Below are 23,787 nucleotides of genomic sequence, written 5' to 3'. Positions count from 1 at the left end.
AACGCATGACCAAGTACATCGAATAAATAAAGAAAAAAAATTACTTTTCAACACTTGTAAAACGCAACAAAATTGTTTAAATTGATTTAAACCACAAAATAAATCTAAAAAACAACTCAGCAATCTCTTAATCTTCACAAAAATTACAAGACCTTATTTTTTTTATTTCAGAATTGGAATAGGAAAAAAATAACTTTTTGACTTAAAAACTTATTCAACGCATTGATTTATGTTTTATGTTTGTTTATTAACAGCAAATATGAAAGATAAATTTATTGTTTTTGTTTGCAATTACTATTTTTAAGCTGCAACGTCACAACTAATTTCGTCAAATGACCTTTGAACTTGAAGTAATTGATTTCTATTGTGGTCTAAAGGTTTTCGTTTTTCATTTTTTAACTTTCGTTTTGTTTAGCTTTTGTTGTCTAGATTTTTTGTTTAAAATGGCAACCTGGTGCTAATTAAAGAACATTTCCTTATTATGTGTAATAGTTGAATTGCTTTAAGGCATAAAAATAGCTTTGGTGTTGAAAAAAAAGGTGAAAAAAATACGTTCTTTGTTTTGATAAAATTTACATAACCCAACCCAACTAACACATCATATTTTTTAGGATTTTTTGTGTGTAGTTTAAAACATCTGGCAAAATGCCATAGTGTTATATATTGCTAGAAGAACAAGAACTGACTATAAGAACTGTGAAAATTATAGTACCCAGATTGTTTTTTTTTTGTTCTCGGACGAAATGTTTAACAAGTTTACCACCATTCTACAACAAGCAGTGGAGGCGCTTGCCCCAGATGCACCGCTCCATGAAGACTTTGTGTATCACTGGAAATCCGTCACTAATTTCTACATCGAAAATACAGACGACAAAACACCGGTAAGAAAAATATTGTTTTTGTGATTTATCATTTAACTAATTTGTTGTTCAACTGGTGTGATGTTAACCAAAATAGTAGTGTTCTAAATTTTGCATATAAAGAGCTTCCTCAGAGCAATAAAGTGGGGTGACACTAAAATGCTGAATGGGCGGAATGGAGGGCGGGACGTTGCGGGATATGGCGGGACGTCATGAAAACCGCTAAATATCGGGTTAAATTGCTGACGGTTGGAGCTATTAAGGTTGGGATAAGGTTTTATAATAGAAAATTCCGCCGAACACTAGATTCCGCGCCCGAAACGTCCCGTCATTTCCCGCGGCGTCCCGCCATAGCATTTTTGCCTAATGTCTGGAAATAGTTGAATAAGTTTTAGGTAGGGACATTTTTTGATTCATAAACTATTACTAAACCTCAACCTAACCCTAATAGCAATAACCGTCAGCAATTTACCCGATATTGAGCGGTTTCCACGACGTCCCGCCCATCCCGCCCATTCAGCGTTTTAGTGTCACCCATAAATTGAAATATTTGCAAGAACAACAGCAGAAATAACACAATAGTAGCAGTATATGATAAAATAATTACATGAGAACAAAGGCCATCTGAGAAAAGAACAGTTGCGTGCGCCACCATACAATAGTGTATAATTAATGTCTGATAGGATAGTTCTTTAATATGTTGCATGAATCAGGGCTTATGTTTTTGTCATCATTGTGACTTAAAACATTCAAATTTGAATTTATAAAGCTACTTACCAAAACCAATCTCTTCAACCAAATGGATTTCTAAGTTTAATGGTGAAAATAATGGCCCAAATAGACGTAAAAAGCGACATGCTTCAGTTTTTCAGCATAAAATACAGCCTGGTCCTGTGTACCCGGTAATAAGTCTTGCACATGGACTTTGAGGTCAAAAATTAATAACCCTGAATCGTGGCGGTCTATTGCTTTACTTGTAAGGAGATTTCACTAAAAAGAAAACACATATTTTGAATAAAAATAGATTTTAATCTCCATAAAATCCCTGTTATCCCGCTAACGAGTTTGTAATTTGTGCAATTGACATTTTTAACAAACCTGTTTGTTAACATTCAATAGTTTTAACTATCTATGCCAGTTAATGGTCACAATTACTGTCTCACAAAGTTTAATTATCACTTTACCAGACATCGTGTGATGTCACAAGCAACATTGCAAGTTAAATATGTCACAGTACTTGTTCAATTATAGGTGACCTAAATTTAATAGAACCTTTGTTTTAGACATAAATCAACAAGTAAAAGAAAGTTTACATATACACGACGCAGTTTTTTTTTCAAGGTTTGGTTTGGGTGACCGCTAAGTAGTTTTAAGCGATCGCAAGTGTTTCATTTAAATACCAAAAAATAGCCATATTTGATTAAACGAATTATTTTCTAAATTTTGGGAAACCGCTGGTGAAATTTGGGGGACTGTTTCGGTCCCTCAAAACACCTTAAAAAAAAACACTGTACACGAGTCAGTTTTAGCAAATCATTAGCAGCATTTTCAATGCATACAAATCAATAGCCATGAAAAAACTGTTTATATTATAGAAGAGTGCTTCGGCTTAAAAAAATTGCAGCTTGTAGATTTCAATTCGGGATGATTGTTATGTTTTCTTGCAGATATTATTGATGTATTTCTCTAATTTTGAGGACGAATAAAAGTTTTTTTCATAAATTTACAGTCACAAGGTTCATTATAATCTTCACCAAGCTACAAGCTGATTGATATTATGTTTGAGTTAGAAATATCAAAATTTTTAGGATCAAATTTGATCTTTTTTTAGGTGAGCGACAGCAACATTCCGTCTCACTTGAAGCAGATGTTACAGATTTTAATTCAGGAGGAAGACGAGCGTGAAGCCGGTGACACTGGCCCGTGTATGGAATATCTTCTGCAGGTAAATCACTTAAAAAAAATATGTCCACAAAGCAGCCATCCAAATATAAAAATATGCTGTGTATAAACTGGTGTGTGGCCACAGCGTGTACATCTAATGTTGCTCACAGTGGTCCTCAGTGTACTCAAGGAGCTTGTGTGTATGTCCAGACACATAAAAATTTATCCTGCGCATAAACTGGTATGTGACTACAGCATGTACATCTAATGTCGCTCACAGTGGTCCTCAGTGTAAGGAGCTTTTGTGTATGCCCAGACACATGAAACCTAAGCCCGGACCTCAGTGTACTGCAGTGGTTCTCAAACTTTTTTGTGCGCGACCCAAATCTGAGCTTTATGAACATGTTGCGACCCAAGCCTCAAACATCAAAATGTGTATTTTTATTTCTTGTTACTTACGAATACCTACTTGTCGTTGAATACTAACTGTTACATTCCATGTTTAGTTTCGCATGATTTACAACCTCCTATCATTCCCCGTGCTAACACGTTACAATCGCCGAGTGCCTAACAGAATATTGGAAGCCTATGGTCTTTATGTGGTAATGATTGGCTCATTTTGCCGAACGACGTGGTCGAGTGAGGCTGTATTTCGCTATGGTAGTACTGTAGCTGGGTGCCATCTAAACTCTCAGAAAACCACTTACTTTTGATGCAATACTCCAAGGTTACGATGATAAAGCCACATAAAATGCCTATGATACAATAATTCAGTCATGACTAGGAATTGAAAATACTTGAAAAATGAAATGAAAAAAGTTCATTTAGGCAGAATTGAATCACCATAGCGCGACCCATTTTTTGACCCTGCGCGACCCATGTTTGGGTCGCGACCCATACTTTGAGAACCACTGGTGTACTGCATAAGCAAGTGTTTCACAGCATTCACATATTTTAAAACCATGGATCTCTGATGCGGATAAATCTGATCTCTATGTTGTTTTCAGCACAAAATTCTTGAGACTCTTCACACACTTGGCAGAGCTGATTGTCCACCCGGAATGAAACAACAAGTTTTAATTTTCTTCAAAAATCTACTCGGAAAAATCAAGCAGCCATTACTTCCACATATCAATGTGCACAGGTTTGTAATAGAAATGAAAACTTGCGTGTAAAATGTACTATGGTTGACTGCACGAAGCTCGTTAGGAAACCCGCTTTAAGCTTGCAAAGCCGTGCATGTAACAAGCGCTATGGTTGACTGCACAAAGCTCGTTAGGAAACCCGCTTTAAGCTAGTAAAGTTGTGCATGTAACAAGTGTTGTGGTTGACTACACGAAGCTCGTTAGGAATACTGCTTTAAACTTGCAAAGTCGTGCATGTAACAAGCATTATGGTTGACTGCACGAAGCTCGTTAGGAAACCCGCTTCAAGTGTGCAAAGTCATGCATGTAACAAGCGCTATGGTTGACTGCATGATGCTCGTTAGGAAACCCGCTTCAAGTGTGCAAAGTCATGCATGTAACAAGCGCTATGGTTGACTGCACGATGCTCGTTAGGAAACCCGCTTTAAGCTTGCAAAGTCGTGCATGTAACAAGGGCTATGGTTGACTGCATGAAGCTCGTTAGGAAACCCACTTTAAGCTTGCAAAGTCGTGCATGAAACAGGCGCTATGGGTTTTTTTCAAACTCATTTAGCAAGCATTAAGAACATTATAAATCAAAAATTAACATATCATTGATAATTTTTTGTAGACCAGTTTCACGGCTGGTGCAAGTTTGTGGTGAAGTTCAGGCAGCTCCCACCGAAGTAGAAGAAATATCATTTCTATGTACTGTGTGCGCTCGGCTTAAACGGGAGCCACACTTAATTAATTTCTTTCTGGGCAATGAACAAGCCAAAGCCGCTGACAAGGTAACATTTAATAATGAAACTACAGTGCTTTTGTGCACCTTTTTTATCTATTGTTTTTTCACACTTTTTGCAATTACTTATTTATTTTAATTTTAAAAATTAACTTATTGCGTATTTTTGATGTGACATGCTGTCCTACTATTGTTTCTTTGTTTGTAAATATATATATTGTATGTTGTAGTTGCTCTACACCTGTTTGGTCAGACGCACACTCGCAGGTGGCTTACACCTCGCTTCTGCGCACCTTTTTTATCTATCGTTTTTATGCGACGCTTGTTTTGCACCTTTTTATCATTCTTTCATGCGACTCAAGTGGATATAAACGGGTGTAACTGATGTGGCTTTCATATCACTGATGATGGCATGAGCATTTGCCGAAACGTTTTAACATTAAATCATGTCACTTTTAACGTCTATTTGGGCCAGTATTTTCATCATTAAACTTATGAACAGATCCCTATGTAGTGTTGCAAAGTAACATTTTCTGTTAAATAATTTAGAAACAAAAAATGATTTACAAGCAGTAATGAATAAAGTATTTTTTACTGCAAGATTTTGATTTTTTGTGTGTAAGTAACATTTTTTTAATATTTTTTATAATTGCCAAAGCGATGTACTTGCCACAAATATGTTGGTTTGTCTGTTTGTGTTGAGTTTTTAATGTTGTTTATAGTGTACATAAGAAGCCCTAGGTGAGGCATCACTACTATTGTTGTGATTTTGTATGTAGTAGAAACGTGCACCAGTTTAAAAATATCTACAGCTTGCGTTTTTTCTGAAGACTGGTGACCCACAAAATTTTTGGTATAACTGTTACATATGTTGCATGTTTGAAGGTTAATTCACTTGTTTGGACAAAAAAAATTGTCCGGATTAGGTGAAGATCCGGATTAACCGATGTCGATTAGTTCAAGCCTTACCACATTACAAATTGTATCTGATCAGATTATATTTTCAGATTTTTATTCAATTTCCTTGCAGACCAAATCCCCCACAGAAACGAACCATGTTTCTGAGAGTTCATCATCTAATGAAACTCAACCAAAAGAGGGTTACGATCTAGTTGATTCCCTTCTGAACCTATCTCGCTCGGAAGACGGCAGGGTAGCTGTAAAAGCTTGTGAAGGATTATTATTGCTCGTGTCGACACCCCATGAAGCTGCTGCCCGTGCTACTGTTCAAGACACTGCTCTTTGCCCTCTTCTTAACACCAGGTATTGTTAGATTTTATTGTTTTAATCACACTTAAGATTTTCAAGAAATATGAACTCTAAAACAGTTCATGACCTTCGCTGTTTGCAGTTTTTTAGAGACTGACGATGCCTGCATAGTCGAAATCAATCTCGTGTGTACTGATTTTGAGCCAAAACAGGGTTCCCGCGGGTATGGAAAACCTGGAAAGGTTATGGAATTTAAATTTGTATTTTTAAAGCCTGGAAAAGTTTTGAAACAGTATGGAATTTGGCGTCTGAAAATGCCAGATAGAGATAGGAATTTCAAATTACGTAACATTTGTATATTTGTTGCAAGTATGGTAAATCGGCTACATATACCAAAGTCTTTTTTCTAGTTTTACTGTTGGAATTGCAGTTTTTTTTATTAAGGTTATGGAAATTCTTTTTTTTTTTTGAAAAGTTTTGGAAAAGTCATGGAATTTGTAAACAAAAATTGCACGGGAACTCTGTCAAAAGCATTTTCTTCTTAATTAACATTTACTGAAACAGTTTTGACTTAGTGGTCGTGGATATAAACATGTACACGCCTACGCTTAGAGGGACAGATCCTGTTCATAGCATTTGTATATATTTATAAAACTGTCCAAACTGGTAAATCGCCTAATTCTCAAACTGGGGTCTGCGGTCCCTTAGGGGTCAGGCATACAATTTTGCCTGGACCATGAGGGGTTTAAAACCTTTCTACAATCTTATATAATATCAGATCTTGCAACTGTGTAAGCTAGAATTAGACAAACAAATGAGTCTTTTGTGACTTAAGAAGTGGTCCTTTACCTTTTTTTCCAGTAACAATAAGAGTGATTGTTTGCGCACTATTGTTTTAGTCATATTTGCATGGCTGCCATCGACATGGACGCCAAAATAAGGACAACTCAAAATTATTTTGTTTGTATGAAGCGGAACAAACTTTTTACAGATCTTTGCATTTACGCGAGCCATGACATATCATATGCCATATATTTTGCCAAAAACAATCTGTTCTAGCAATTCCTTGTTCGTAGAAAACACTTCGTGCATCTCACAACAGCTCAGGTTTAGGTTTACTTTTACTTATAGCAGGGATTTGACTTGTAATTATACTAAGTTTGTTCTTTGTAATTGTTACAAATAAGGACTCGGGTCAAAACAAGGATATTTCTTGGAAATAAGGACTATAAGTTTTACTAAGATATTTTTAAAAAAAACGACAAATCTTAGAAATAAGGAAGGTATGGCAACCTTGACCTGGGTCGACAGCCCCTGACATACATGCCAAGGTTAGCACGGGAGGTGGTTTATCATGGCATGCCAACCGATTTGTCGTGCTCCTGTGCATTGCTCCTTAATTAATATCAATCAGGAAGCAAGCTTGGAAGGGGGTTATTGAATTCCAGCCTATTTATCTCCGTGTGGACGTGGGAAATATGAGACTGGCGTTGACTCACTCAACTTTTCTGAGTAATGTTTATCTAAATCGTGGAACAAGCGTGTTTAATAACACCAGGCTCCTGGGGGTTCTATCATGTAACGGTTACAGGGGTCCCGGGAATTCTTAGGGTTCCGCAGTGATTCTACGAGGTTTGTTGCAACAATTCAAACAAGAATGGTTGATAATATTTTGTTACAAACAGTAACACTCCCATGTACAATCTAGATCAGGGGTCGGCAACCCCTGGCACGCGTTCCAACGTTGGCACTCGAGGTGATTTTTCATGGCACGACAAACGATTTGCGAGTTTATATTGAAGTAACAATTTAACCTGTTACACTGCTTGTTTATAGTTTTTATCATACCATTGTCTTAAAATTCAGCCTTACATGCACAAAACACTCTGCTTTCTCTTTATTATTGATATCTGCTGGCATGAACCACTATTATTTAGAAAAACGTTGGCATGCGAGGTCATTCACACATGGAAATAACAAGTAAATCGGCATGTGTCACCTAAAAGGTTGCCGACCCCTGCTGTATATTATCTAACAGACATTTTTTTGTTTTTCAGGTTAACGAATTTATTCACTGCCCTACCAACATCTCTTGACCCCACAGATGTTGATTGTGTCACTGTTAAATGGGGTTTGGATTCTCACAGTTACTCACACAGCGATGCAAGAAACTTTGTCGGCAAACGAGCGCTTGTCTCGTTTCTCTCGTGGTTTGACTACTGTGACCAACTTGTCATGGAGGCCTTTCAGGTATGTTCCTATCATCATTTTTTCAGCATTGCTTTCAAATTTTTTACAAATTCAGAACAATTAGGTATACTATGATATCACAATAAGTATGAACATAAGTTTTGTGCCCTTTTTTAACAGTTAGAGAACTTCTGTATATCCTGACAGTTACAATAAATATCAAGTTTATAGAGCTCTTCTGGCAAGTATTTTTATTCCGACGTTTCGACATCCTATACAGGTCGCCTTCATCAGGGTAAATAACACTGAAAAGATTGGCCGTATTGGCTAGTGTAGCCATCCAATGATATCTTATAGGCACTGGTGGGATTCAAACTTTTTGTCAGCCGGTTCTATCACAAAAGTCTAATTTTTAATTAATTGCTAGTAAATCCATTGACAGTGACCAGTGATGCTAACCGGTTTGCTGATCTCATGGAATTTTGTGAGACGGTTATATAGAACCGATGCGAACCGGCTGAATCCCTGTTACAACTCTAAATTAATGTTGTTAAATTTCTGTAAACTTTTAATTCTTAGGACTGCGGAGACTTTATCGCTCAATCTATAGCGGAAAACTTCTTTGCTAAAACCTTGCTTGGTCCTTTGGTCCAAGCAGATGAACGGGCATCGCTTACCACAACTGCTGTGCTGGCAAAACTGTTTTCTATGGTCAGATCGAAAGCGCTAACCCGAAAAATGATTAATTTTGTTGTGGGGGAAAGTCAGTCTAATGAGGTAAGGTATTTATTCATAAAAATTGTTGTATTATATGTGTACCAAATTACAAAGTGTAGTACAGTGGTGTGGTTCCCAACCTTTGTTGACAAATTCCTCCCTTAACAATTAAAAATAGATTTATTCCTCTCTAATAAAATTCATAGTAGATGCTAAACGGTACCAAGATTATTTAAAATTGGGTCTTTTATCAATTTTAAAGGTTATATTTCCATAGCGAAAGTGTGTCTATCTACAAACCACATGAAAAATTAAAAGTAAATTTCACCCCTCAAGTTTAAAAATTCCTCCCTTTGGTCGGAAACCACTGTCGTAGTATATGATCACTTAAGGCAATTTCAAACTTGTTTTGCTTTGCAGCTGATTTTTTATTTATTTCTACTTATTGTTTCAAACATATAAACTTAAAGTTGTTACCAATATCACAGTTTAGGGAACTCTTGCTGTACATAGGTGGTGTGCTTGGTAATTTAATTGGCTAGCTTCGTTAGGCGCTTGCTATGGGTTTTGGGCAAATAACAAATTATCTAAGCGTGATATCAGAAAGACAGTGTTTTTGACTTATTATTACTGCTAATAGAAAGCGACTCGCAACAAAATAGCTCTCTATATAACCTATTGCTGCCAGGCATAATATCAAGTTTATAGAGCTCTTCTGGCAAGTAATTTTATTCCGTCGTTTCGACGTCCTATACAGGTCGCCTTCATCAGGGTAAATAACACTGAATGCGCGTAGTACTGTGTATGATAAACAAAGGAAAAAAGAAATTAAACGTCGGAATAAAAATACCTCTCTATAAACTAAAAACAGCCATAAGCTTTTCATTAAATTATTATGTCAGATGGGTTGTAACGGGAACATTTTTTATTGAAGGCCAAGATAATGCCATGCTCGAACAAGGTCATGGCGTCGAAAAAAATCTGACCACAAAACACAATTTGTTACATTTTTACGCAGGATTCTTGTCCGACTTTGTTGACTCAAATACTTAGTCGATGTGATCATTTTAGCGACGAAATCTCAATCGTTACTCTCCGTCTTTTTGAAGTGATTTTATTTAAACCAGACTCCACAGCAATTGATTCTCTTATTCTTCGTTACTTGAAAGATCGTGCTTACCATGCAAAGAACCCAGGTAATAATGTACAAATAAAAATACTGTGTTATTATGTTTTCAATGTTAATCAATATTATAAATATGTGTTTATATGGTATGATGTTACTTGTTTATGCTATATTAAGATGGTTTATCCTACTTATAATATCAACTGTATACAGTTCTTCTGGCTATTGTATATTTGCACTGACATTTCGACGTCCTATACCCTGATGAAGGCAACCTGCATGGGATGTCAGTGCAAAAATATATATTTTTGTGTACATTTTAGTGGCCTTAGTTCAGGTTGGGTGTTTGATTGTGTTGAGATTTAAACCCATAACAGCAGTCTAACTGGGGCTTTTATCACACAAACAAATGTGGAAGTCAAATTGCATCTAGCTCATGCTAAAGTGATGAATATTTGCCAAGCGTTGATGCTATTAACTATGGATGGGCCAAAACTGTAAATGTTCTCTTGGATACAAAACAAGGCTTCTTATGTTAATGCTTAATGCTCGGCGAAGCACGCTCAGTGCATTATGAGGTCACAAACATTCCCCATTTCAGGCTAGTTTTGTAGTTTTCCAAGGTCCCTTACGTTACAAGTGGTGTATTTATCTGTACAGGCCCCAGATGTATGCATTTTTCCACCATGTAGCGCATTACCAAACAGTAATTTTTGTTTTACACTATAGTTTCGTATGTTAATAGGGCATGAACATGCAAATTAAAGTTTGGCTTTAGGTATTAATATAAGTTTAAGAAATGACAGTTTGAATTGTTGAAGCCAAAACATAGTTTGCAAGCATTCCAAAAAATATTTGAAACTAAATTTGTTCCAATTTTTTAGGTAACGTTGTCATTCAATCTTCGGACGAACTGGAATGGGAATTAGAACCTGGACTGGATAACCCTGACCCTAACAGCCCCACTCATTCAACCCCAATGAAAAGATCCACCTCAAATACTGATATAGGTGAGTAAAAAGATTTGAACACAACGCAAAGCATTGAAGAGCAAAATTACTCCCGATCCATTGTAAGTTGGCCGGGTTTGGGCTTAGGTTTCTTTAAAAAGCAAGCCTGATTCGGGCCTGACTTTACACGCTGTGTCTGTAATTTTTTTTTTGTAGCCAGTTGCTGGACCTGACCTAATGTCAAACAGCCCTAAAACGCCTTGTTCAGGACCATTGTCTATTGTGTTTGTTGTCTTGGTCTTTTCTGAGGCTTCAATGTATAGGCCTGTCAATCAAACTTTCGGGCCTAAACGGGCTTCTCAAAAACGATTCGGGTTCAGGCCGGGTTTGGGCTCCAATTCCAGGCCCGTTTACAACTCTACTCTTGATGTATGTTATACATAGGTGTGAAAACATGTTTTAAAATATTTCATTTTTTAAGAAAATCAACAAGTGTCTTTAACCAGGCTTGTTAATTCAGCAAAAAATTTCAGATAACATTACGGAATTTTAGTTGACTGATTTCAACCACAACAAAAAAAATCAATTATGCCGTTGTTTTACAATTTATTTTGTAATATTTTTTTGGAAAAAAGTTGCCAAAAATATCATGACTGATTTTAGATTGTGTTGTTTACAGTTTGGGGAAAAAACTTTCATAATGTAAAGTTTGGGGGTGTTTTTGTCCCCCAAAGCCTTGCTAGCCCCCTCAAGTGGTTAACCTATAAATTAACGATGTCAAAAAACTTTAGGGGCCAAAAACAAACTTTTAAGTATGTCGAGGGCCGCACTATCGAAACATTGGTTACAGTGTTACATGATAACAACAAAATTGAAGTAAAATGATCATTAATGCCATTAACTGCAAAAATATTGTAATAAATAACAAACATATATACAATGTACCAGAGCGAAAGAACCAACTGTGCTCTACTGCTTTGTGTGAAAACAATGGCATACAATGACGCAACAATCGCAATTACTGCCTCCAAAGATGGGTTATTTTGATCAACCTGTTAAAACGTTGCGTATACCACCAATAGAGAGAATGATTGTATCATGTAAACTCACTAGTCTGACAGGCTATTCCGCTTGAGTAAAACACATAACTTCTAAAGTTACTTTGCAGGCCGCACAAAAGCTCTTGGAGGGCGCGTGTTTGAGACCCCTGTAATAAATAATAGTCTGTGATAATAGTCAATGACATCCAAAAATGCCTATGTTACCTTTTGAGGAACACAATTTTAAATATGTCAAAACAATAAATATATATATGTAGTGAATAAAGATATTTTCGAAAAGTCCATAGCTTACTTACAATGGTGATGTTTTTGTGCTTTTGTAGATAACACAGGTGAAGCCCCCAACCCGAAAATGCTGATTCAGCGTTCTGTGAATTGTTTTCTCTCAGTTTTGCCTGACACAGCAAAATCAACGCAAGTAAATGATGATGAGTCAGGGTGAGTCAGCAAAATATCGACTACATAAATGTAAATTACTCAAATCAAATAAAACATCATTGAACGGACTTGCAATAAAAACATGCAGCTCGACGGCGGACTCATTGTGAGCATAACGTATTCAGGCGTTGCCCGCTCACCGAGGATAAAAATGAAACAAACAAACAAAAGTTAAAAATTTTTAGGTGTCAACATATAAATAATGGTCATTTTGGCTAAAACATACTTTGCAACTAGCCGAATTGCGTTTAACCGGATTCGTATGTATTTTAGTTTGTTTATTTTCTTTCAAGCTACGACGGATATCTACGGGAAGCACACCGAACTTATAAGGAAATCTGTTCAACTTGTCGCGAATTTGACTGGCCCAAACCTCGTAACGATATTTTGCAAGCAGCTGACCGATGTCAACCAGTTGCAGTGTATAATGAAGGTAAAGTGAATGTTTTTAAAGGTTTACTCATAAACATTGTATCTGTGGAAATTTTGTTGGTAATTTGCTTTAACCAATATAGCCTTCTGGTTAGTGTAACTGCAATATAAGGGTCAGGAATTTTAGACAAGTCTTCTTAGAGGCCGAGCTGGGATTAGAACCACCAACCTTACGATTGCAAGGCGGTTACACTAACCACTGGGTCATCTTAGAGGCCGAGCTGGGATTAGAACCACCAACCTTACGATTGCAAGGCGGTTGCACTAACCACTTACATCTAGCAACTTGTATTTAACATATACACCTTACAGGACCGTTCCTTACGATGCTTTTCAACAAATTATCAAGTGTTCTGTCACAACCGTATGCTGTAAATCTCATTGTGACGTCACTGGCGTCGCGATTGTGCCTCGTCCCACATCCATTGTTACAGGAATTGTTCGCGAACCCACTAACCCCGCTACGACCCAAAGCCAGATCTATATTTTCCGTTTTGCAGGTAAGATATTTTTTGAGCCAAAATACTCGGTTTTCCTTTAAATGTTTAAAGGAAAACCGACTATTTTTGATTTTATAATGTGATGAAAGCCTTGTAAGGTCAATTGTTAAAGCACAAATGCATTTAGTAACTAAAGTAATAGCTTACGTAATTTTAACATGACAAAATCTCATTAAACGATAGTTAGGCTTAAATTTGACAAAACAGCTCAAGTTTAAATGAAAAAGCATCGAGCCAATAAATGATAAGCTGCAGACAGCGCACACTGTTTCGACCTATAAGGTTTTAAGCAGTTTCTTGACCATTGTAAACCAGTTTCCTCTGGGGTGTAAGCCTAGTTGTGGCATCACACATAATAGGTGAGACATGGGTTTTTACCCTGTCACTCCCAACAAACTGGAGTGCTGTTACATGCTACACCAGCCAATACGGCCGATCTCTCGACACCAGCTGCACTGATGGGACCTTATAGGTCAAACAGTGTGCACTGTCTGCAGCTCAATTTAACTTTAAATTTTAATTAACAAAATGCCCGTTGGTGTTTGCTTACGTGGTAATAACTTGTGCGGTGATTTTACTTTGGTAATCGTGACTTTTTGGAAATTTATTAACACCATAACTCACGTCAGTCGCACATTTATCTAATTTTCGATAGGTGGCGCAAAGAGCACAAATTCCGATTGAAAACGGTATACCTCAAAATATGCTGACGGTTAGGGTTATGAGGATCGGGGTTAGGTATTATTATTAAAAATTTGAATGAAACTAACTCTAAAATTTAGGGCCTAAACTAAAACTTGTTGTACCCTACTTCCCAACCCTAACCCCTCTTTAGCCGCTAAATAAATAATTCATCTCTTTGAGCAACTTATCGAAAAACAGATAAATGTGCGGCTGACGTGAGTTATGTGTTAGTAGCTCTACCTGACTTTCGAGCCTAAAACAGTCCGTATCTAAAAAAAAACGGTTTTGGCCTTCAGTTTGCATAAAACTGGCTTAAATCGGGCCTGATACTACACTATATCACTTTTGTGGGTTAATTTCACCTTGCTAAATTTGACTTTCGGGCCTAAAACAGTCAGAATTTGACATAAACAAAACGGAATTGGCCTTAATTACTAATAAAACTGTCTTAAATCGTGCCTGACTTCACTTGGCCACATTTTTGTCGAAAAATTGACCAAAACGGTATTTTTTCTTCAGGGAGTCGTTGAACAGATCACGCATCGTATGGTCCACGTCCCAAACTTCAAACAAAGGCTTCTACTTGCTCGGAGAAAGTTGGCAGCCGGAAATGAAGACGACTCGCCTGCTCATAAAACGAGTAAGTCAGCCCACGAACCAGTGTGCAAATAGATGTGAATTGGTTAGGTTGGGTCTGACGTGCTGTGATTTATGAAATGCCGTGATCGCTGGTCTAAATCAACGCTTCAGGGCTGATCCCAGTTATGAATTTATGTTCATTTTAACTGACACTGGTCAAATTGGCGATCCCCAACTACGAAGCTGACATGTGCGGCATACAAGGCAGGCAACAGTGCTTGTGATTCGACTTTCGGCGGATTCTCCACTGGGCCTGTGTAGCTCAGTTGGTGGAGCGCGAGTCCCGGAAAGACTCCTGTCGTGGGTTCGAATCCCACCGCAGGCTAGTTTTTTCTAGCCTACGCCTTGTCATGTATGGGAATGCTTGGTGACCGGCGGATTCGGTATAATGCCTTTAATAGGCCTGGTGAACTATAATAAAATTTAATTGTCATACATATTTTCTACAATGGATATTTAATGGTCACGTGACAAAATCGTTTTACAGATTCGCAAATGACGTCATCGTTAAGCGGGGGTCCCGGCGTGGTTGCCAACAGCAACAGTGACGATCACCGCACCTTCCTGGAAGGAGCAATTGTTCTCGAAGAGTTCTGCAAAGAGTTGGCGGCGATAGCATTTGTAAAGCACCATGCAATGGCTATACATGGATTATGATGCCGTGGAAACTATATAAGCTACTTTTCTACACATGCACGGTTTAAGCGGGTTTCTAAACTAGCTTCGTGCAGTTTACCGTGGCATAATGGTTTCTGAAACTATATAAACTACTATTTCTACAAATGAACGGTTTAAGCGGGTTCCCGAACTAGCTTCGTGCAGTTTATTGTGGCAAAAGGGTTTTCTAAAACTACAAAAACTATTATTTCTACACATAAAACGGTTATTTGGTCAATTTAGTAAACATATACCACCAAAAAAAGAATTTTTGTAATTAAAAAGAAACAGGGCAAGTTTTATATAAATCACTGTTTTGAAATCCAGGTTTTATAAATTTCCCAAAACCTGTACAAATAAATTTAGCCAGAACTTAAATAGTAAATACTTTGTTGGACCCTGTTGGACATATTTCTTTATGTGTAAAGCCATGCTTGGCTGCACGAATCCCTTTAGGAAACCCGCTTTTAGGTGTCAAAAAACATAAAACAAGTTTTGTAATAAATTTTTACAGTTTTATTGTATGGTTTAAAAGTGTGTACTATTAAAGTATGTGTGCATGTTTTATATTTTTATCTTCCATTTGGAAAACAGTTTTTCCATTTTTCTGCCAATTTGTGCAGCTTGTCAAAAAAAATATGAATATTACCATTTATTGCAATGGTCAATTGTAATAATAACAACGGCAATGTTTGAAACCTCTACACTACAATGTATGCACCATATACAAGCTTTCTAAAAGTATTTTTAAGACATTTTAGTAAAAAATACTTTGACCACGTTAATAATACTAAAAGACATACTTTTTTGTAGTAATACTTCCGTTTATATGATATGATGTAGCTATGATACTTAAATTAGGTTTCCAAAAAGACTAAAGGTTTTGCCAAAATGCATCCTTTTATTTTGTTGTTTAGTGCAATTTAATGTACTTTTGTGGTGTTTTAATTCATTTCCAGTGCTTTTCTGCTGCTTGTTTGTACAAATTCTTTGTAATGGAAACTTACTTGTCAAAAGTTTTCATTTTCTTAGCGAGACGCAATTAAATACATGAAACAAAATGTGAGGGCAGGTTGTTATGTGAAAAGGGCAGTTTTCAACGAGATTTCAACATGTAATCTTCCAATTTAAACCAAAAGTAACACTTAAAAGCATTTGAAAAGGTAAGGAAAAGTATTTTGCCACTTAAATTTAATGTCCTACGCTGCTTTTGGAAAAAAACTAAGTTCCAGCGGTGTAATAAACACCTAAATTTAGTTACAATTGTAAAAGACACTGAAAAAAACACCCAGTTAGTTTCAAGTACAGTTACAGTATACAGAATTACCGTTATGCACAAATTAGTTTTAGTTTTACCTTAGGTTCCAGAAGAAACCTTTGTTCTATAAATGAAGTAAAAATGCGGCAAAAATGGACTTTTATTTTATCTCAGTCACGGTTCTATAGCCTAAGATCTTTTTTTGTCAATAAACAACATTTTCACTCACAAAACATAAATTAAGACATAGTTTTCAAATCGCGAAGAATTCTTGCTACCAAGTAGACTAAGAAAAAAAGACTAAATAAAAAAATATAAGACAAACAAAACTGGAAATTACAACAAGGGCGTATTTTTGAAAAAAAAAACAGACCTTTAGAATTTTAAAATTTTAGGTTTTAAATAATTATAAATGATAACTAAAATTTTACCGTTTTTTACCCCAAAACACAAAAAATTCCCGCGTTTCCAAACTATTTGATACGCATGAGCAAGGTTATCGCAACCAATCAACGCCGATTCGAATTTCAAGCAGGTCAAAGCCGCCATTTTCAAATTCATTTGGTTTGTTGAGCTGGTAGCGTGTAGACGTGAAAATGCAAGGTAGATTCAAAAAGTTTAGTTGCTTCAGAAGTCAGGTTTTGCTGTTGTCCAACTACCAAGTCAACTTGTATTAAGTTGTAAGTTTTTTTCTTTTTTTCTCTAATCGGTGGACTGACAAGGTATTTCACATGAAGTGAACACCTAAAATTTAAAACTGATTTCGCGGGTCGCGTAAAAACCCTCGGAGGGCCACATGTGGTCCCCGGGCCGTTTGTTTAAAGCACCTGCATTAGGCCAATTTAAAGTACATTATGACATAAATAAACACATTTGCTATGATGTAAAAGTTACGGTTTTGCGGCGGATCGTCTTGCGGCGCACCAGTGTGCCGCGGCACACCGGTTGCGGAGCACTGCTCTAAAGTCCTTGGCTATCTGAGCCACTGCTTGCCTGAGCTTAGTCCGATAAAGAAGACGGCGTTTTCCCTTACACTTAGTTTATTGAGTAAGTAAGTAAGTTAAGAGAGTTGATAAGAGTCAGAGATTTCCAACACATCTGCATATATGGTGAAATAGTGACGATGATGTAACTGTACAGATAGTAAAAGGTGTTAAATAGCGACAAATGACAATTGGGGTCGACTTCTAAAATGATGTCGGTGACAAACCATAACGATCGTACAATCACGTGAAAAAGTCACAGGTGTTGTCAAATAAATGACACAATTGTTGGATTCTGATAACCAGGTAAGCTTGTGAAAGCAAACTTGGAAAACAAAAAGCCAAATACAGATTTCCCTGAACGCTTTACACTAATTATTTTTTTCTTAAAACATGCAAAAATCTATTGAAGCAAAATATTTTTCACAAACTTTCCAGTTGTGTGACTTTCCTACATTGGACAAACAAATGTCAACTTTCGTCAAAAGTTATATTTCAACGTGTGTCAACATGTGTCTTTCCAAAGTTTCATCTTCGCGAAATCGTTTCTTACAAATGTGACATTGATGAGGTTTTGTGTTGGCATGAATCAACATGTGTGTTTTTAAATCTCCAATCCGGTTAATTCTTTTTCCACAAACATCACATTGATGAGGTTTTTCATTGGTGTGTGTCAACATGTGATTTTTCAAATGACTACCTTGGCTGAAGCGTTTTTCACAAACATCACATTGATGAGGTTTTTCTTTGGTGTGTGTCAACATGTGTCTTTTTAAAGTTCCACCTTCGCGAAACCTTTTCTCACAAACATCGCATGGATAAGATTTTTCTTTGGTGTGTGTCAACATGTGACTTTTTAAATGTCCACTTTCGCGAAATCTTTTTTCACAAACATCACATTGATGTGGTTTCTCATTGGTGTGTGTCAACATGTGCATTTTCAGATGCCCACCTTGGTTAAATCTTTTTTCACAAACATCACATTGATGAGGTTTTTCTTTGGTGTGTGTCAACATGTGTGTTTTTAAATTTCCACTTGTGCCAAACCTTTTCTCACAAACATCACATCGATGAAGTTTTTCATTGGTGTGTGTCAACATGTGCCTTTTTAAAGCTCCACTATGGGCAAATCTTTTTTCACAAACACCACACCGATGAGGTTTCTCTTTGGTGTGTGTCAACATATGTATTTTTAAGTTTCCAATCCAGCGAAATCTTTTCTCACAAACATCACATTGATGAGGTTTTTCTTTGGTGTGTGTCAACATATGTATTTTTAAGTTTCCAATCCAGCTAAATCTTTTCTCACAAACATCACATCGATAAGGTTTTTGATTGGTGTGTGTCAACACGTGCAATTTTAAATAACTACTTTGGGCAAAACGTTTTTTACAAACATTACATCGATGTGGTTTCTCTTTGGTGTGTGTCAACATGTGGCATTTTAAATGTCCACGCTGGCTAAATCTCTTTTCACAAACATCACATCGATGAGGTTTTTCTTTGGTGTGTGTCAACATGTGCCTTTTCACATGACCGCTTTGTTTAAATCTTTTTTCACAAACATCACATTGATGAGGCTTCTCTTTGGTGTGAGTCAACTTGTGTCGGTTCAAACTTCCACTTTCGCTACAGCGTTTTTCGCAAACTGTGCAGCGGTGAGGTTTCTCTTTGGTGTGTGTCAACATGTGCTTTATTAAATTTCCACGATGACTAAATCTCTTTTCACAAACATCACATCGATAAGGTTTCTCTTTGGTGTGTGTCAACATGTGTCTTTTCAAAGTTCCGCCTTCGCCAAACCTTTTCTCACAGACATTACATCGATAAGGTTTCTCTTTGGTGTGTGTCAACATGTGTCTTTTCAAAGTTCCGCCTTCGCCAAACCTTTTCTCACAGACATTACATCGATAAGGTTTCTCTTTGGTGTGTGTCAACATGTGTCTTTTCAACTGTGCACTTTGAATAAATCTTTTTTCACAAACATCACATCGATGAGGCTTTTCATTGGTTTGTTTCAACATGTGTGTTTTTAATGTCAACATATTGCAAATATTTTTAGACAAAATCACACTCATAAGGTTTATGTTTAGTGTGAGTCGTCTGGCATAATAAAACAACAAGAATCCTACCTGAAAAGAAAAATGAAAGTTAAAACCATCAGTTCTGTAATACTTTGTGTGTAACTATCTGGAATCCTAATACTCGAGTAATGTTTTAAGCTAACCGAAATCAACTGACTTCGCAATGCGGTAGACAGCTGTGTAACAATTTCCTTTCCCAGGGTGTCCGGTTGCAAGCGTCATTTATATTGGTTATCAACTGGGCCAAAGCAACTGATCGTACATATTCCAGTGACACTGGTAAAATAGCCAAGTTGTTTATCCAGTATTGAATCAATTTAACCTATAAAGGTTACCGAGCAAAGGTCAATGACAAAAATGATTTTTAGTTGAAAATTTCAAGGAAATGGGCCTTGAACTTTTTAAACTCTCATGATCACAACATATGTACAAATTATAACTAACACACTCAATAGTTAAAGTGATTTAGCTTATAGTAAAAGTAAGCTAAAGTTTCTATTCAACACAAACGTATCAATGCATTATGCCAACGAATATTATGTAACAGTTTTTCGTATTAACACCTAAGTCCAATTTTTTGTGGAAATCAAACCTGGTTTAGTAATAATTTCGTGTAACTTGTTTGTTTCAAACTGCAATTACGTAACGCCCTTAAAAGACATTTTTGCTTTTCCGAATCTAACACAACACAACAGACCACTAGTAAAATGATTAAAACGGTGTGTTCTAAACATGACAGACAAACGAATTTGTCCTTTTGAATCTAACTAACATGACACACTAACTTTCCCTCGCCACTATAAACCTTAACTGCATGGGCTACAAAGATCAGTTGTTGTGCGTTAACGAAATAATTTAGACATTAACAGGCTGTGCAGCTGCAGCTTCACCACATTCTTATGTTACAGGAAGCAATTCGACGCATGGCCGGATTAGCTAGCTTCCATGAAGTTAGAAATTAAGAGAACATGCAATAGGTGGAATTTTCAAAATTAATTGTTTAACAAACCATCACTACAAAAAGTGGAAAGATGCATCATAGTTTGATCCCACTACTGTTCTCCAATGATTTACATCAGGGATGGGCAATCTTTATTACTGTGGGGCCAAATACAATCGCCATAATTAGATCGTGGGCCGCACCTTTATATAACACAAGGTAATTTTACTTCGTTGCATACCAAAAATGCCATACTACAAGTAAAATTCGCATTTGATTGTAGCAGCATATTGTCAGGTCGCAGAAAAATAGCACCGGGCACACTAATTTGCTCAAAACAATATATTAATTTGACCAGTTTGCCAGTACATTTGAAATCCACGTGTCTCTGTGGGCCCGCATAAATTTATTTCAAGGGCCGCAGGTTGCCCACCCATGATTTGCATGGTGTTATTTTGTTAAAGACTGTTTTTATTTTAACAAACAATTCAAATAAAATTTGCTGTTAAACGAGTATAATTTTAAACTAAAAATGATTCAACATCCTGTTGTTGCTGTAATGCCAATCAGCAGAAACACAGATGTTTTTTTTTTCTTTGGTGTGAATCCATATGTGTGTTTTCAAATATCCATATATTAGGGGAACGTTTTTATCATACATATTGTATCAGGAGTTTTTCTTTAGTGTGAGTTAACATGTGTGGTTTGAAATTTCCCTTGTACAGAATCCTTTTTTCACTAACATAGTTTTCAAAGTCTGTGTAAAGACAAGTAGTCCTTGTGAAGCAAGTTTTCGTTCCAAACCTAAAATAGTTCTTTCCAAACTTTAAATAGCTCGCAGTTTTCCATCCATTTATGTTTCTAACATATTTTTTAAGCAGCAATAAAACATATTTTATTATTATACCGAACTTAACGATTATTTTTTTTCAGAGAAACGGTCTTTATTTATAACGTATGAGTTTTACAAAAATAAATGTCCGTTTAAATCAGTGCTTATCAACATTTTTCATACCGCGACCCTTTTTAGCAACCAAATGTAACTTGCCACTCCCTTTTTTGCACGCTTTACCTACCTACTACAAGTGTTTTATGTTAGTTTGCCCACGTGCAATAAATGAATTGTATAGTGACGTAATAAAGCAATTGTTTTGCTGTGGTATTGGTCACAATGGAACACAAAATCAGCTCAAATGTAATGGTTTGACTGTTTGACTGCTATCAGATGTTTACATTTGTTATTGCTGATAAACATTTACTTTTTCACGTATATCAAAGACATTTGCGACCTCCAGCAAAATGGCAAACGACACCAACGGGGTTCGCGACCCACAGGTTGAAAACCACTAAAACAGCAGTCAATACGAACAATATGGATTGTTGCGTCATAAACAGCGAAGAATGAATCGGTCATTTTGTATAGTTTAAATATAATCGTTAGCTGTACACGAGTAAGGTTTAGACAAGGGAAATTCCAAACCGAAATTTTGTGATTTGAGGCACTTTCACAAATGTATAGCTATTAACACAGGACAAAATTGTTGATTTTCCATTCCGGTTTAAACCGGCATGGAGGATCGGTAGGAGGCAGAAACCGGTCAAAATCGGTTTGAAACTGGAATATTCCGGCAAAAGCCACGCAAACCCGGATTTTTGTTCAATTTTTTGATCCCCACAAATTCCCCTGGAGCACCTTTCCTACTTTGGACAACAAATGCCTTCTCATATATCTTGCAATGCTACAGTTTAGACTCAAATGTACATGAGATTTTAGATTAAGTCAACTTTCGTCAAAAGTTATATTTTTGGCGCACTGCATTTATAGATGGGATTTAGTTTAGTGTCAATCAACTTGTGTTCAACAACAAATTTCCATCAATATCCTCACATCAAGAAGGTTTTTTATTGGTGTGGGTTACTATGTGTTTTTCCAAACCACCTTGACGGCTATATCTTTCATTGCAAACATCACATTGATGGGGTTTCGTGGGTCAACATGTGTCTTTTCAAAGTTCCAACTTCGCGAAACATTTTTCTCACAAATGTGACATTAATGGGGTTTCTTGTTGGTGTGTGTCAACATGTGTGTTTTCAAATCTCCAACCCGGCTGAATCTATTCTCACAAACATCACATGGATGATGTTTTTCTTTAGTGTGTCTCAGCATGTGTCTTTTTAAGTTTCCACTTTCGCTGAAGCGTTTTTCACAAACATCACACCGATGAGGTTTCTCTTTAGTGTGAGTCAACATGTGCCTTTTTAAAGCTCCACTATGGGCAAATCTTTTTTCACAAACATCACATCGATAAGGTTTTTCTTTGGTGTGTGTCAACATGTGTCCTTTCAATGTTCCGCCTTCGCGAAACCTTTTCTCACAAATGTGACATTGATGATGTTTGCTGTTGGAATGTATCAACATGTGTGTTTTTAAACTTCCACTTGTGCCAAACATTTTCTCACAAACATCACATCGATGAAGTTTTTCATTGGTGTGTGTCAACATGTGCCTTTTTAAAGCTCCACATTGGGTAAATCTTTTTTCACAAACACCACACCGATGAGGTTTCTCTTTGGTGTGTGTCATCATGTGTGTTTTCAAACTTCCACTATGGGCAAATCTTTTCGCACAAACATCGCATGGATAAGGTTTTTCTTTGGTGTGTGTCAACATGTGACTTTTCAAATGACTACCTTGGATGAAGCATTTTTCACAAACATCACATTGATGGGGTTTTTCTTTGGTGTGTGTCAAAATGTGATTTTTCAAATGAATACCTTGGATGAAGCATTTTTCACAAACATTACATTGATGGAGTTTCACTTTGGTGTGTGTCAACATGTGCATTTTTAAGTTTCCACTTAGGCTAAATCTTTTCTCACAAACATTACACTGATGAGGTTTTTCTTTGGTGTGAGTCAACATGTGTCTTTTCAAAGTTCCGCCTTCGCGAAACCTTTTCTCACAAATGTGACATCGATGAGGTTTATCTTGGGTGTGTGTCAACATGTGCTTGTTTAAATTTCCACTTTCGCTGAAGCGTTTTTCGCAAACTGTGCAGCGGTGAGGTTTCTCTTTGGTGTGTGTCAACATGTGCTTGTTTAAATTTCCACGATGACTAAATCTCTTTTCACAAACATCACATCGATGAGGCTTTTCATTGGTTTGTTTCAACATATGTGTTTTTGATGTCAACATATTGCAAATATTTTTAGACAAAATCACACTCATGAGGTTTACGTCTAGTGTGAGTCATCTGGCACAATGAAACAACAAGAATACTACCTGAAAAAAATATGAAAGTTAAAACC

General features: G+C 36.6%; 2 protein-coding genes and 1 non-coding gene across 3 annotated transcripts; 2 read left to right on the top strand and 1 right to left on the bottom strand.

Moving 5' to 3' along the window:
- Positions 1–615: 615 nt before the first annotated feature.
- Positions 616–16,279, top strand: LOC145220064 (FHF complex subunit HOOK interacting protein 2A-like). The gene is made up of 14 exons (XM_080087361.1): positions 616–881; positions 2,692–2,805; positions 3,752–3,888; positions 4,500–4,659; positions 5,641–5,873; positions 7,877–8,069; positions 8,589–8,786; positions 9,745–9,922; positions 10,737–10,862; positions 12,187–12,301; positions 12,595–12,734; positions 13,046–13,233; positions 14,437–14,557; positions 15,044–16,279. The coding sequence occupies exons 1-14, from the start codon at positions 744–746 to the stop codon at positions 15,211–15,213; spliced, it is 2,211 nt and encodes a 736-aa protein (XP_079943487.1). The 5' UTR covers positions 616–743; the 3' UTR covers positions 15,214–16,279.
- On the top strand, positions 14,808–14,881 carry Trnas-gga (transfer RNA serine (anticodon GGA)). The gene has a single exon. It is a non-coding gene; the product is annotated as a tRNA-Ser (tRNA).
- Positions 15,719–23,779, bottom strand: LOC145218137 (uncharacterized). The gene is made up of 2 exons (XM_080085534.1): positions 22,532–23,779; positions 15,719–19,586 (listed from the first exon to the last, which is right to left on the bottom strand). The coding sequence occupies exons 1-2, from the start codon at positions 23,705–23,707 to the stop codon at positions 17,943–17,945; spliced, it is 2,820 nt and encodes a 939-aa protein (XP_079941660.1). The 5' UTR covers positions 23,708–23,779; the 3' UTR covers positions 15,719–17,942.
- Between the last annotated feature and the right edge of the window lie 8 nt (positions 23,780–23,787).

Source organism: Phallusia mammillata, chromosome 3 (assembly GCF_965637545.1).
Source record: "Phallusia mammillata chromosome 3, kaPhaMamm4.hap1.1, whole genome shotgun sequence".
NCBI lineage: Eukaryota > Metazoa > Chordata > Ascidiacea > Phlebobranchia > Ascidiidae > Phallusia > Phallusia mammillata.
The sequence above is the reverse complement of the archived record's forward strand: the minus strand, read 5'-3'. Positions and strand labels throughout refer to the sequence as shown.

What these genes read in the sequence shown, in the direction of transcription:
- LOC145218137 (XM_080085534.1), bottom strand. Translation starts at nt 23,707, where the DNA reads ATGAGTGTGATTTTGTCTAAAAATATTTGCAATATGTTGACATCAAAA. An exon ending in ACACCAACAAGAAACCCCAT is followed by an intron (nt 19,587 to 22,531) that starts TAATGTCACATT and finishes TTTTCTTTTCAG; the next exon opens with GTAGGATTCTTGTTGTTTTA.
- LOC145220064 (XM_080087361.1), top strand. Translation starts at nt 744, where the DNA reads ATGTTTAACAAGTTTACCACCATTCTACAACAAGCAGTGGAGGCGCTT. An exon ending in TTGTCATGGAGGCCTTTCAG is followed by an intron (nt 8,070 to 8,588) that starts GTATGTTCCTAT and finishes TTTAATTCTTAG; the next exon opens with GACTGCGGAGACTTTATCGC. An exon ending in AGTTGCAGTGTATAATGAAG is followed by an intron (nt 12,735 to 13,045) that starts GTAAAGTGAATG and finishes TACACCTTACAG; the next exon opens with GACCGTTCCTTACGATGCTT.